Source organism: Aulonocara stuartgranti (genome assembly GCF_965226115.1).
Source record: "Aulonocara stuartgranti genome assembly, chromosome: 1".
NCBI lineage: Eukaryota > Metazoa > Chordata > Actinopteri > Cichliformes > Cichlidae > Aulonocara > Aulonocara stuartgranti.
The window spans coordinates 14310328-14323044 of NC_138939.1; the positions used below are offsets into that span (position 1 = coordinate 14310328).

Sequence of the window (12717 nt, forward strand, 5' to 3'; positions counted from 1 at the left end):
GAGAGAGAAGGAAAAAAGCGCCTGAGATCTTTTGGCACTTAAACTCTTTCGCTTAATGGTACTCAGAGGGATTGACGGTCAAAAGGAGGGGCCACAAAAGAGCATAAAGAGTGAGAAAGGAGAGATTAAATCATCACCATCACATCATCTACTTAAATGGTTCTACTCTCTTTTCTGTCACCACTGTTTTTCATCCCATAGACACAGAACATAGACATCCTCTTGCGATCTCTTTCCTTTCCATTTACACTTTTTTCTGTACCACCTGATACTGTCTGTGCTTCTGCCTTTCCTTCTATATGTCTCCATAGACTCTCTTTCTATCCCTAATTTTCTCTTCCTTGATTTGTGTCCAAACCTTTCTCACAATGTCAGCCTCTTTCCAAACTGAAGGCCCAACTTAGCATCCGATAAATGGATTTATAGACACTGGTGAATACCGCAAACCCACGATAAATGGAGTCACTGAATTAAAAGAACCTCCAGCAAGGGTTTAATATATGATGAAAAAGGTGAAAAGGCCAAAGCATTCTATATCATAAATGTCAATTCACATTTGAACGGGAAAATTTCAGGGGAAAAGAGTGTTTCCTACATTACAATGCGTTTGCAGGTTTTTTGCAGGCCTTCTTTCTGCATATCAGTCATGTTAAAGCTGAGATGCAAATTAAAAGAAAAGGTGTTGTTTGTCAGTAGACAATCATCAGTCACTGCAGTCCTGCAACTACTCTTTTTTCCCCATTCTGTCTGTCTTTTGCATTAGCTGTCTGCCTGTCTGCCTTTCTGTTTTCCTGTCTATATCCATTCTTCATTCCCCCACCTGAACAGCTCCCCATTCTCCAACCAGGCACTGTCTGTGTTTTATGGGTCCCTGTAGAACGGGGATCTTTTACAGGCCGACTGGACTTTAGAAGCCCCTCGTTTAGCAGCATCCTGCCTTAATTAAAAACCCCTTTTGTGCTTTCTGCCTTTAACAATGAAAGGGGAGAGAGAAAGGAGGGAGGGCAGGGTTAGAGAGACAGAGAGTAGTAATGCGTAGAGGAAGAGAAAGAGAGACAGTCAGAGATGGGAGTGAATAGAAAGTGATAGGGAGAGAGGCAGATAGATAGTAAGGTAGACAAAGGGAAGGATGGAGAGATATGGACAGAGAGAAGATAGCCGTTAATTACAACTGCCATTAACAAGACACCAGCCTCCTTAGGGAGTGGAAGAAGGAAAAGCAGGAGAGGAAGGAGGGAGATACGAAGGGAAGGAGAATGTAAGAATAGTACTACAGTGATAGTCTGGCTCTGATTAGTGAGTTTTATTTAATACATACAAAATATGCATACATTTATTGTTTTGCATCGCGCAGCTTTTAGTAACTTTTTAGACTGTAAGCTGTGCTTGAATATGACAATGTATGTCTCTTTGTGTATGTGCTGTCTTTGGGATGACTGAGCAGCAGAGGAGCTGCTTACTGATTACCTTCATGTAGAACACGCTGCTATTGACTGGAGGGTGACGGATGATCTTGGCCCCGTGGATGGGGATGTGTTTGTGGTACTCTAGATGCCGCTCCGCTACTCTCATGAATGTGGTTTTCCCCAATGAACCACAATATATTTGTGTCATTAAATATTGCTGAATATGACTTTACATTTCTCCCTTCCCCTATGCAGTGCCCCTAACTTTCCACACTCATGATTATCTTTCTTCATATTAACATTTTCCTGTAATGTTTTTTCCCCTCTTGTTCTGTCTCACTCTCTCAGGCTTCTCTGCAGAATGTCCAGTAAGGAGCGCCACCTTGAGTCCAGTTGTCCGTCCTCTTATATAAAGACTGAGCCGTCTAGTCCTGCCTCCCTGACTGATAGTCTAAACCATCACTCCCCTGGTGGCTCCAGCGACGCCTCAGGCTCATATTCGTCCACGATGAACGGTCACCCCAATGGCTTAGACTCCCCAAGCCTTTATGGCTCCAACGCAGGGACCCTAGGACCTGCTGGCGGCCCTGGATCAAAGCGTTATGAGGACTGTTCATCAACCATTGGGGAAGATTCACAAATTAAGTGCGAGTACATGTTGAATTCCATGCCCAAGAGGCTGTGTCTCGTGTGCGGGGACATTGCGTCAGGTTACCACTATGGAGTGGCATCCTGCGAGGCCTGCAAGGCCTTCTTCAAACGCACCATCCAAGGTTGGCTTCTATTTTAACTTTGTATCTACATTTGTCTTTGTTTCGCTTGTCTACATTTCACTCTACATCTTGCCTCTTGCTGTTTAAGCTCCACTATTTAGTTTATCTCGCTTGGTTTTGTTTTAATATTTTTATTAGTGGTTCAGTTCTTCCACCAGTTTTTTCATCAAAATCTGTGGTTGTGTATTGTTTAAGATTAGACTAGAATAGCTGCTTGTTTGTTTGTTTTTGTAAATCCATTTGACAGTGTCTTAAAGACAGCAGTAAATAATATAAATAATATATATTAATCAAAGATAAAGAAACTTTTTAAAAATGTAAAGACGTTAGTAGGTTGGCTGCAGAGACAGCAAGGTCATATGTTTGAGGTAAGCATGATGCTCTCTATATTGACCTAAATGGTATCCTTAAAAAAGCTTTCACCTAAAAGTACCTAAAACCTTGATAAAAGTAAAGTGAATATTTATACTATTTTTAATAAAAGGAACAGACTAATCAAATTACACACACACTCAGACATGCACACACACCTGAACTAAATTCAGGACATATGATGAAAGCCTCAGGCCAGATGTAAACCCAGATTTTTTATAAGGTACGTCTCCCTCCTCCTCTGCTAAGTGAGCCACCAGGACACCCACATAGCCTATTTCCTCTTTCCCCTTCACCCATTCTCCCCATCACACACGTTCACATTTATACATCTATCTAGGTACATAAACCAACCCCCAAAATCTACACCCACTTTTTAACCTCAACCTTGACCTTTTCTTCACGAATAATTTTGGAGCAGTGTTTGCATTCCCAGATCTAGCTGCTCATACATCACAGGAAGCGGTTTAGCCATAAGCTTGTTGTCTGTGCGATAACGTAGCATCAGAGTCGGGTCATGAGTCATGTCTAAAGATCAAGAGTTCAGGGGTTGAAGAGAGAAAGGATAGAGAATAATCCACATGATGAGAGGAGTGCCAGGAATGAAGCACAGTATACTGTACAGGAAGATTAACAACTTGATTGATGATCTTTGTGTTGTGTTTTGTTTTGTTTTTTAATTTCACAGTAGAAATTAGATAGATAGATAGATAGATAGATAGATAGATAGATAGATAGATAGATAGATAGATAGAAAGAAGGCGGTAAACTTTTGAAAACCTTTGTGTTAGTGTTATAATCCTTCATGATTTGCTCAAGTTTTTTAAAAATAACTAACAGGCCCCATCTGTCAGCAGGACAGCCCACTTGTCAGTCAGTCTGCTACTGCAATAAGCACACTACTAGTCAGCCAGCCATCATCGATCCATTGAGTCAGTCAGTCAGTCAGTCATATCAGACAGGATTCATCTATCTGCCTTTCCATCCATCCACCTATCTGTCGGTGCTTTCTTTTGCCTCTGATAAGCAGCTTTCCCAGTAAAGCCCCAGAGACAGAGAGAGACAGGAAGATGTGAGGGGGTGGAAGTCCTACATTCACAAGATGGTCACCACTACCTGGAAACGACCTGTATGTGTTTATTATAGGATGAGATCAGGACACGGTGCAGCCCTGACAAATAGATTAGAGCACACGCATGTGACGACAAAGGCAGAGACATGCATACACACACCTAAACTCACAGTCGCTCAGTCAAACAAAGACATCAACACGCATATAGCCATGGAATATTTATGTGAATAGGTTTAACCCTTAATTCATCTGTCACTGCGGTGGTGTCAAATAGTTGATGAACTCTGTCCCATGTCATTTATTGGTTTGTTAAAGGTTAGGATAGAACGCAGCTACAGATTAAGTACAATATCCCAGATAACATATAGATAATGATGCTGTTTTGACTGGAAAACCTAATTTTAGTGTGACATTAAATAGCTTGAAAGCAGTGATATGTCCCTTTCTCTTCTAATTTCACTGTTTTTTTGTTTTTTATATATTTGTAATACACCATTTTCAAACCTTAAAGGTTGAATAACTAACTACTTTAATTATCATTTTACCTTTTAAAATTGTAATGGTAATGTAATATTTTACCTTATTATTGTGCTATAGCACTACTTTCTTGGATCCAGTGGACCAGTTGGGTTATGATATTATCTTTGGCTACCACACACAGCAACTTATCCTCAGATACTGTGGATGTTCTGCTTCTGCGTGTGGGCTTCTGTTCATCCAAATGCAAGTTTATGTGCACGTCTGTGCACATATTCCTATGCATGGTTGTGTGTTAGTGTGTGCGTCCTGGCAGGAAAGCAGGGCCAGCCTCAGATGGGCAGCAGCAGACATATTGGTATGTTTCAACCCATTAGCCAATAAAACCGCAGGTAATCACCAAAAAAACACCTCCAGCTGGACAGGGAGGAGAGCATGGGGTGGGAGAGGAAAGGAGAAGAGCGGAGAGAAGAGGTACAGATAAACAATAAGTTGAGACAAGGAATGAGAGAAAAGGAGGAAAGGGGAGGGTGGACTGGGCACATGGATGTAGGAAGGAATTAGGGGTATGTGCGCGCTGGCACGTTTGTGCATGTGTGTGTCTCAGCGTGGAGGAAGTGGCTCTGGCAGCTGCTGTTTCTGTGGCGTCAGTCCAGCGACACCTGACAACCTGCATCTATCACTCCCTTATTGAGAGAGGGGGATAAAGGGGAGTGAAGAGGAGGGCAAAGTATGGAAAAGGGAGGTATAGGGCAATGAAATGGAAAGAGAGAGCCAACAAGAGTGGAAAAAGAAAGGCGGTGGAGAGCACGAAAGAGCAAGATGAAGAAGGGGATAGTGATGTTCACACAAAGAGCAGTCAAAATGTGCAGTAAAAATGTCAGGTGGGAGACTAAAGAGAAATCGTTAGGGTAGTATTAAGTAATACCCATATTGACTTAAAGATGTTTATTCAGTAGTAGACACATTTCTCAATAGTTCAGGAGGCATAAATACATATTTGTGTTTTCTTTTTTTAAATGAATATTGCAAAATCCATACTTTGTGCAGGAGTTGCATTGTGGTGAATTCAAATTTGACTGAGAACCCTTATCCATTTTTCAACTCTGCCTTCTACCCATATTTTCTGTTCCTTATTGTATAAAAAGCCAAAGTGCCAAGGCAAAAGGTATATGAGAAAGGGGGGTTATAGGTATCAGGCTAGGAGAGGCAAAAGAGATACAGCATAGGGGATGGCAAGCCAAAACACACAGTAACATTCACATTACATGATCGGTACAATAGTGATCAATTGTCATGCAGCAGGGTGGACATACCAACATCTCAAAAGAGATTGCAGGGGATTTAAGGCCCTCGTATATACCCCGTCATTCACATAAACACACACATACAAACTTGCCTTTTTTACACAGGAGCCTCCAAGACCCTCTCTGATCTAAGCTTACTCCTGTGCACTGTAAGACACATAAAGAGAGAAATAAAGGCATACCTGCACAGAGAGGAGTGAGATTCTGTTATAAACCTTTCAAATGTAATTCCTGCCCTATACACCTACTCTGATGCATATATGTATCTGAACATGGAAAGGGATTCAGCATACAGTGCATGTTTATTTATCACATGAGATGTAACAGACACATTTGAATGTGTATGAATTAGACTGATGTAAACTACATTTTGCATAAATATGTGTATTACTAAAGTCCACAGATTTTTTTTCTAGGTGTTGTTGCAGTCAGGTACTGTAATCTGAAGTCTCACAGATGTTTCTGTCTTGGCTGTCACTTTAATCAATAAATTATATGGGTTTTTGTTATTGCCTGTTAACACTTACCTTCACAGTAGCAATCAGCATGTGTAGCTGTTAACATTTTTCATCACAGTGAGGGTTTTAAATATTTATTCTTAATGCTGCCAGCTGTATAAGTGGCTCTTTGCTGCAGTTAACAATTTAGCAGCCCTTGCTAGTTTTCTTGAAATGGCAAGGCCCATTAATGCATTCAGATTCTGTTTCATTAGCACATTTAGCCTTAGTGTCCTTCTTAATTGCTGAATTATTCTACTCCTCATGTATCATCAGCATGTAAAGCTCGTGTATAAGCTAACTAGTCCCACATATAGTGTCCATTAGACTGTAAGGGTTCCCTCAGCATTTAGCATGTTTAGCCTTTACTTTAACTAACAAGGCCAATTAATGGGTGTCTTGTTACCCATTAAGAAGTGTTTGTGCATTTAGCGTTTTCCCAAGCTAAATAGCCCCTTAATCAGGCCAGTAATGAGAAAACATCCTCTCCACAGCAGCAGTCAATAGTAATCACTGTTTACTCTGTTTCAGTGGGAGATGTATTGGCTTGCTGGAATACTGTAGTTATCAGGTGGGCATTGGTGAAAGAGAAAGGGATATTTTTCTTTTCACATCCGAATGCAGGTCTTAATACTGATAAATAAACCTGAACATTGAAACAGGTTGGGCAATCTGTAACAATTCAAGCTGTTCCAACAAATCCATAACTATGTTTTGTTCTGAACTGGGAGTAAGTAAATAATTAAGTGGAGGAAATGAGCAGAAATGGAGCTGCAAATAAGAAGACTAACAAGTGGGAAGGAAAAAAATGAGAGGAAAATGGCCACAGGAGCCAAAAAAGATGTTAAAATGCCTCGTTTAGATGTACAGTATATTTTAGTAAAATTAAAAAGATATAAAAGGTATAAGGAAATAAAAGATAGGACAATATACTACTATAATACAGTACGTATGAGAAAGAGTAAAGTACCCACAGAAGTGCTATTAGACTCACTCAGAGTGATGTTTTGGTTGGCCTCGGTTGTGAAGTTAATAGACTTCGGTTAATAATCTTGCTTTCAACACTGCATCCAAGTGTCACCGCCTGTCCTGCTGCTAAGTCACGCAATCTTAGTTGACTTTATGGTCTCATGTAACGTAGACATATCACCTCTGTTAGTGCATACACAGATACACTTCTGTGTTTTTTAAACAGCAATACAGGTGGTGTTCCTGGCAACCAATTTTGTAGTAAAATAAAACAAACATTTTGAATAATTAATTGAAAAAACATTTTAAAAATGGGCAAAATTTTGGGCAGTTTAATAAACACTGGGAAACATTTGTCTCCTCGCCCATCTACAAGCCACTCTAAACCTTATTTTTCAGTAATGAAATCACTTGGTGCTCTCTATGACACTGCACACATATGACATTAGATTAGTTTGTGGCTAACACCCGTAATGCTAGCGTGAAAGCCTTCCTTCAAGTCTGTGCAGAACATGGTGATATATTCTTCCTGTCAAGTGCTTATATGCCACTTTAATCTGACACAGCCTACATATATCAGTACACTTTCTGGTCAAAATACTGCAGGTCTGTCAAAGGTCAAGACAGAGGTAGCTCAATCCATCCATCCATCTATTTTCTTAACTGGTTATCCAGCAAGGGTCAAAGGGATGCTGGAGAATATCCCAGGTGCTACAGGGCAAGATGCAGGGTACAACCAGGATAGTTTGCCAGTCATAAGGCTAGAACAGAGAGGCAGACAACCACCTACATTCCCATCCAAACCTATGGATAAATGAAAATCGACATGAAGAGAATATGCAAAGTCCACACAACCCTTCATGAATGCCAAAACTGGGAGCATTTTTGCTCTGAGGTTCTGTCCATAGTCATCATTTTATGGTTTGTTGTATTGCATACATGTGTCTGTGTGCTCTGTGTTTGTGCTGATGTGTCTATCTGAAATGAAACCTTTTTGTCTATCTTTCTCCAACATGTCTACGTGCCGCAGGCAACATTGAGTACAGCTGTCCAGCCACCAATGAGTGCGAGATCACCAAGAGGAGACGCAAGTCGTGCCAGGCCTGCCGCTTCATGAAGTGTCTGACTGTTGGCATGCTGAGGGAGGGTAAGGGAAAAGGTCTCTTCTTTATATTTTTCGGCTAAATGTGCTACATGTAGCATTTTAACGTCAATTAGGTATTCTGCATCTTAAGCAAATTTTCACATAACGTTGTATTAGCTTACTCATTTGTATGAACGTATTGAACAACGCTACATGCAACTTCTACATGATAATTTGTGTGTGTGTGTGTGTGTGTGTGTGTGAGAATGCACGGTTGAGTTTAGTTTTAACATCTAAATTCACAAGTTACACTCAGAAATTTATAAGGGCATGTACACACGCAGACCAATTAACAACACTGTATACATGGCTTTTAATTTTGGTTTGCTCAAATAAAGATACAAATTTCAGGTTAACGGCGACGCTCAGCAGTTGTTCAGTGGTGTTGAAAGGTAAAAAAAACACAAGCGGTATTATCTGCCCCCACACCACTTTGATTAAATACACTCACTCTCTCATTTTCACACTCCCATGTTGCCTTTTGCCTCTTTCTCTCCCTCTTGTCTGCCCACCTCTGACCTTTTTACTCCCACTGCACTTCCAACGATGAAAGGAGAGAGAGGAGTGGCGAGTGTTAAAGAGAAAGACTGGGAGAGAGAAAGAGGGATAGAGGAAGGGGGAAGGTGCAAGAAACCGAGGGGAGGAGATGGGGAGGAGTGGGGAGAGAGATTGATTTATAGGAGCAGAGGAGAGGGACCAAGGGAGGATGAGAGGCAGGGGGAGGATGGTTGAATGAAGCAGAAAGCGTGTGAGAGAGAAAGAGTAGAAGAGAGGAGGGTCAAGGTTGTAATTGATGGGAGACCTGGCCTACGCCCCCTTCCCTACAGTGGTCAGGGAGCATGCCTGTGCCGACGCCTGCCAGCCCTTCCTCCATCCATTTCTGTCTTCATCTAGCCCTACTATTCTCCCGCTCATTATTACTGTACTCTTTCTGATGCTTTTTTAAATGTCTTATAGCCATTGTCCTTCATGTTTTTGTGCATCCTGTCGGGACCATACCCGCTGCTTTTTAATCAGTTCAGGTAAACTGTTAAAGAAAGAAAACAAAAACATGACAGCACATTGAGCTTTCTATACACATTTTTTTGAATTTATTTACATCTTGACGTACTGGAGATTTTAAAAAGTATAAAAATATAGCTGTACACATAATGAAATCTTGAAAGACAAGAACCTTGTCATTATTGTATAAACACCCCAAAGGAAATATGAAATTCAGGAAACTTTTCACTGTGAGCTTCAGAATTATCCAGAAGTTTCTTTTTAGTGTAGAAGCGCTCGACTCTGCCGCTCTCTTTCTTCCACTCACACACACTCACAAAAGGAGACACACAAACACACACACTCCCAACAAGCTGCTGTCGTAGCGTTTGTTCTCCCAGTTGATCTGACGTAGGCAGAACCTATGTCTCATCTCCTGTTTTGTCTCGAGTATGTGTATGTGGCCACAAACACGCACACACACGTGTAATAGCATGTATTATTGGCAGTTTCACCAGTCTCGCAGTTTACACAGCTGAGGCTGCATCCTCCTGCTTTACAAAGAAACCACATTTCCCTCGTCTAAAAAAAGTCACACAAGGCAATTTATTTATATTAACATTTTGCTATTAATACAACAGTTTTAAGTAATTTTTTTTCATCTATAGTTTGTGTAAAAGTTGGAATCTAGGGAAAACAAAACCAGATGCACTGATGTGCTCTTAAGTCTCATAGATAACCACTTATTTTATTGTAAAGGAATGTGCTATATGTAGCCGAGGGATATTGTATCGGTGTTTTTCTGTCCCAAGCAGGGAAACAAATAGCTGCCTTTTGTTGCCTCTGCCTCCGTACTCTACACACATATATCATGCACACACACATCGGCCCACATATCTATACATCAACATGACAGACCACAGCCACCCCATTTGTTGTGCAATGTGTGAATTTAATACAGGGGTTTCTCGCTCTACATATGAATAAAGGTCATTTGGAAAATTGATACATCCATTTCCCCCTATTTCCATGTTTTAATTCCTTTTGAACCCTTGGGAAATTTGAAATGATCAACAGCTATATAAAAGAACTGAACATTTTCCTTCACCTTACTTTTACTCTGCTGGAGGTGTTCTGTTAAAATATACAAATTATTGTCATTTTTAAAGAACTAGTAAATCTTGCTGATTTTCTCAAATTTTCCACTTTCCATTTTTTCCCCCTTGAATTTGGTCAAGATATTAAACGCATCATGACCCATACTTTGTCTGGAAAAATTTACTGAAAGGACTTTAAAGACTTAAAATATTAACCATGCAATATCAGGAAAAAAGTTGTGATTTCCTATTGCTAAACTATAAAAGAAAAGTTTTTTACTTTGTGAAACCTTGTGAATATTTCAACCTTTATGTTATTTCTTGTTTTCCTTCCAAAAATGTGAGTTCATTAAAGAGTTTTCTGCATAATGCACATATTTAGGTCTAGTAAGTCTTCTCAGCATTTCAGAGCATCAAAATTAATTAACATAATTAATCTACCCAGGTAAGCATCTTAATAAATCGGACAATGGATCTATTTCATATACAAAAAACACTAATTTAGGAGCATTGCCTACCATGTATCATACTGCCCTTCTGGCTGTAAGCAGTGTTACTGCAAAATTGCATAGATATAAATGGTAAGTGGCTAGATCAGTTAGTATCAGGGCTAACTATAGTTGTCAGGGGCTAGCTCACGGTAGAAAGGTGAAGATAAAGTGGTAAGGGTGGAGTGGGCAGGAAAACATGGAGTAGTGTGTGTCTTTCTGTGTGTGTGGATACTGTAGTTTACCCCTAAGGGCAAGATCAGCCTCAAATTAGCTTTGTCGCCCTGGGAGACAGAGAGGGTGCGATGAAGAGCAAGTGAGGCAGCAAGGAAGTGCGTGTGTTTGTCGGAGACTGAGAAAGAAGGAGAGAATAGGGGCCAGAGGGTCAGTAAACCAACTCTGAGTTGAGTTCTTTCTTTACATGTTCTCTTAAACACACACCTGATCATGTGAATACACTCCCACTTGTCCATGTAAAATATTGGATTTTCTCAGCCACCACTGTGAGGACAAGAGGAGGCGAGGAGTAAGCGAGCAGGGGATAAACTGAAGGAAGGAACAAATACAGGGCACCCACCCACCAATATGTAGCAGCTAATTTCTGGAGCAAGGCAATTAAATGGCCTGGTTACATTATGAGAACTACCCCTCTGGCAATGGCTGTCTGTCCATTTTTAATGAGGTCATAATGATGCGTCAGCTGAAGACCAAAAGGTCATGAGGCGGGACTTAAATCTGCCTAGAGAGAGGGGAGTGGTAGTGAGAGAACAAGGGTGTGATTGCAGGTAAAAAAAAATGTATAAAAATTAACATATTAAAATGAAAGAAGGTTGAAAGAGATTTTTAACAATCCCAGAAGGCTTTTTTTTTATTTAATTAAATCTGCAAAAAAGCAACAGTAATTACAATGTTGCTGTCAGTTCTTACCCTCCGTGCTCAAATGGCAAGGCAAGACCGACTTAATGCATTCAATATCAGCAGTAATGCATAGAATGATCGTGAACAGCAAAACACAGATCAGACATTTGAACATGAAACGCTTTGGCAGAGACACACAACCCAGGAGCCAGCAATATTCAGTAGGCGTGCATACTGTACATATGCTCATACTGACAGATTTGCTCTCTTACAACAGCAGCTTTGATGATGCCACGTCTGATGAATCGTGGTTAAACAGACAGAATGTGTTGAATCCAAAACCAAAGCCTCCATTTCTATAATGCCATTAACGGCCAGCTGGATTCAGATGGTGGACTACTAGAGGGACAAGTCCACGGACTGCAAATATAAACCTTGGCATAATGCCCCACACATGCACATATATACACACACATTAACAATCTGTGCCAACTTTGGCCATGCTCCCCACGGCCCCTAAGACCTAATGAGGGAGATCGGGTGGAAGGCCCCAGTCTGTGAGGGTGTGTTTGGTGTGGGTATATGCAGCTGGTGTAGTGTGCATCATAACTCCCCTCACAGCTCAGTGATCTTGACTGCTGCTGTCCAATTTCATCACTCGACACATATGCATTTATACACACTGTGCTGAAAACAATTGGCTGATAAACATATAAAGATCATTTCTTAAAATAAAAAAAAAGACTCGTTCCTTGAAAGATGCGAGTTATTAAAGGTTAAAAAATGATGAAATGACCAGGAGCAGTTTAAGGGTCAGTGAATAAACAGGATCGTAGAAGAAGCTGAAAAAAACAATATAAAGGATGCAGAGTGGGTGATGGAGAGAGGGAATGAGACAAGAAGAGAGGGGAAACAAAGGAGGAGAGCGCCAGACAACTGGTGGCGTCTGGTGTTCCCCTTGGGAAACTTGTAGCTAAATCTGGCCCTGTAGCATCTGTCCTGCATGAGTGTGTGCGAGTCCGTGTGTGTGCAAATGGCATCTAGTTGCATCCCAGCTAGAAAGGAGCGATAATGGAGATGGTGTGACGAGAGATCTGTCTAAGTGGTCCACTTTCTCTCACGTACACTTTCTTTTTGAGGAGAGGGGAAGAGAGGAGACCTTTGACCTTTGTCAAACCCTTCATTGGCATCATTTTTTGCCAGCAAACATAACTAAAACAAAACTTTAACATATGTACGATTTTAGCCCAACCCACTACCCAAAACCCTCAAGAAG

General features: G+C 40.8%; 1 protein-coding gene across 6 annotated transcripts in view; it reads left to right on the top strand.

Moving 5' to 3' along the window:
- Nucleotides 1–12717, top strand: part of esrrga (estrogen-related receptor gamma a) — a 172598-nt gene that overhangs the window by 120179 nt on the left and 39702 nt on the right. For 4 of the 6 annotated variants that reach the window (XM_082541505.1, XM_082541504.1, XM_082541500.1 and 1 more), the window contains 2 exons: nt 1755–2179; nt 7904–8032. In XM_082541505.1, coding sequence (XP_082397631.1) covers nt 1755–2179; nt 7904–8032 — 554 coding nt within the window. The remainder of the gene's footprint in view (nt 1–1754; nt 2180–7903; nt 8033–12717) is intronic. The other 2 variants (XM_082541501.1, XM_082541503.1) reach the window with 1 other exon arrangement.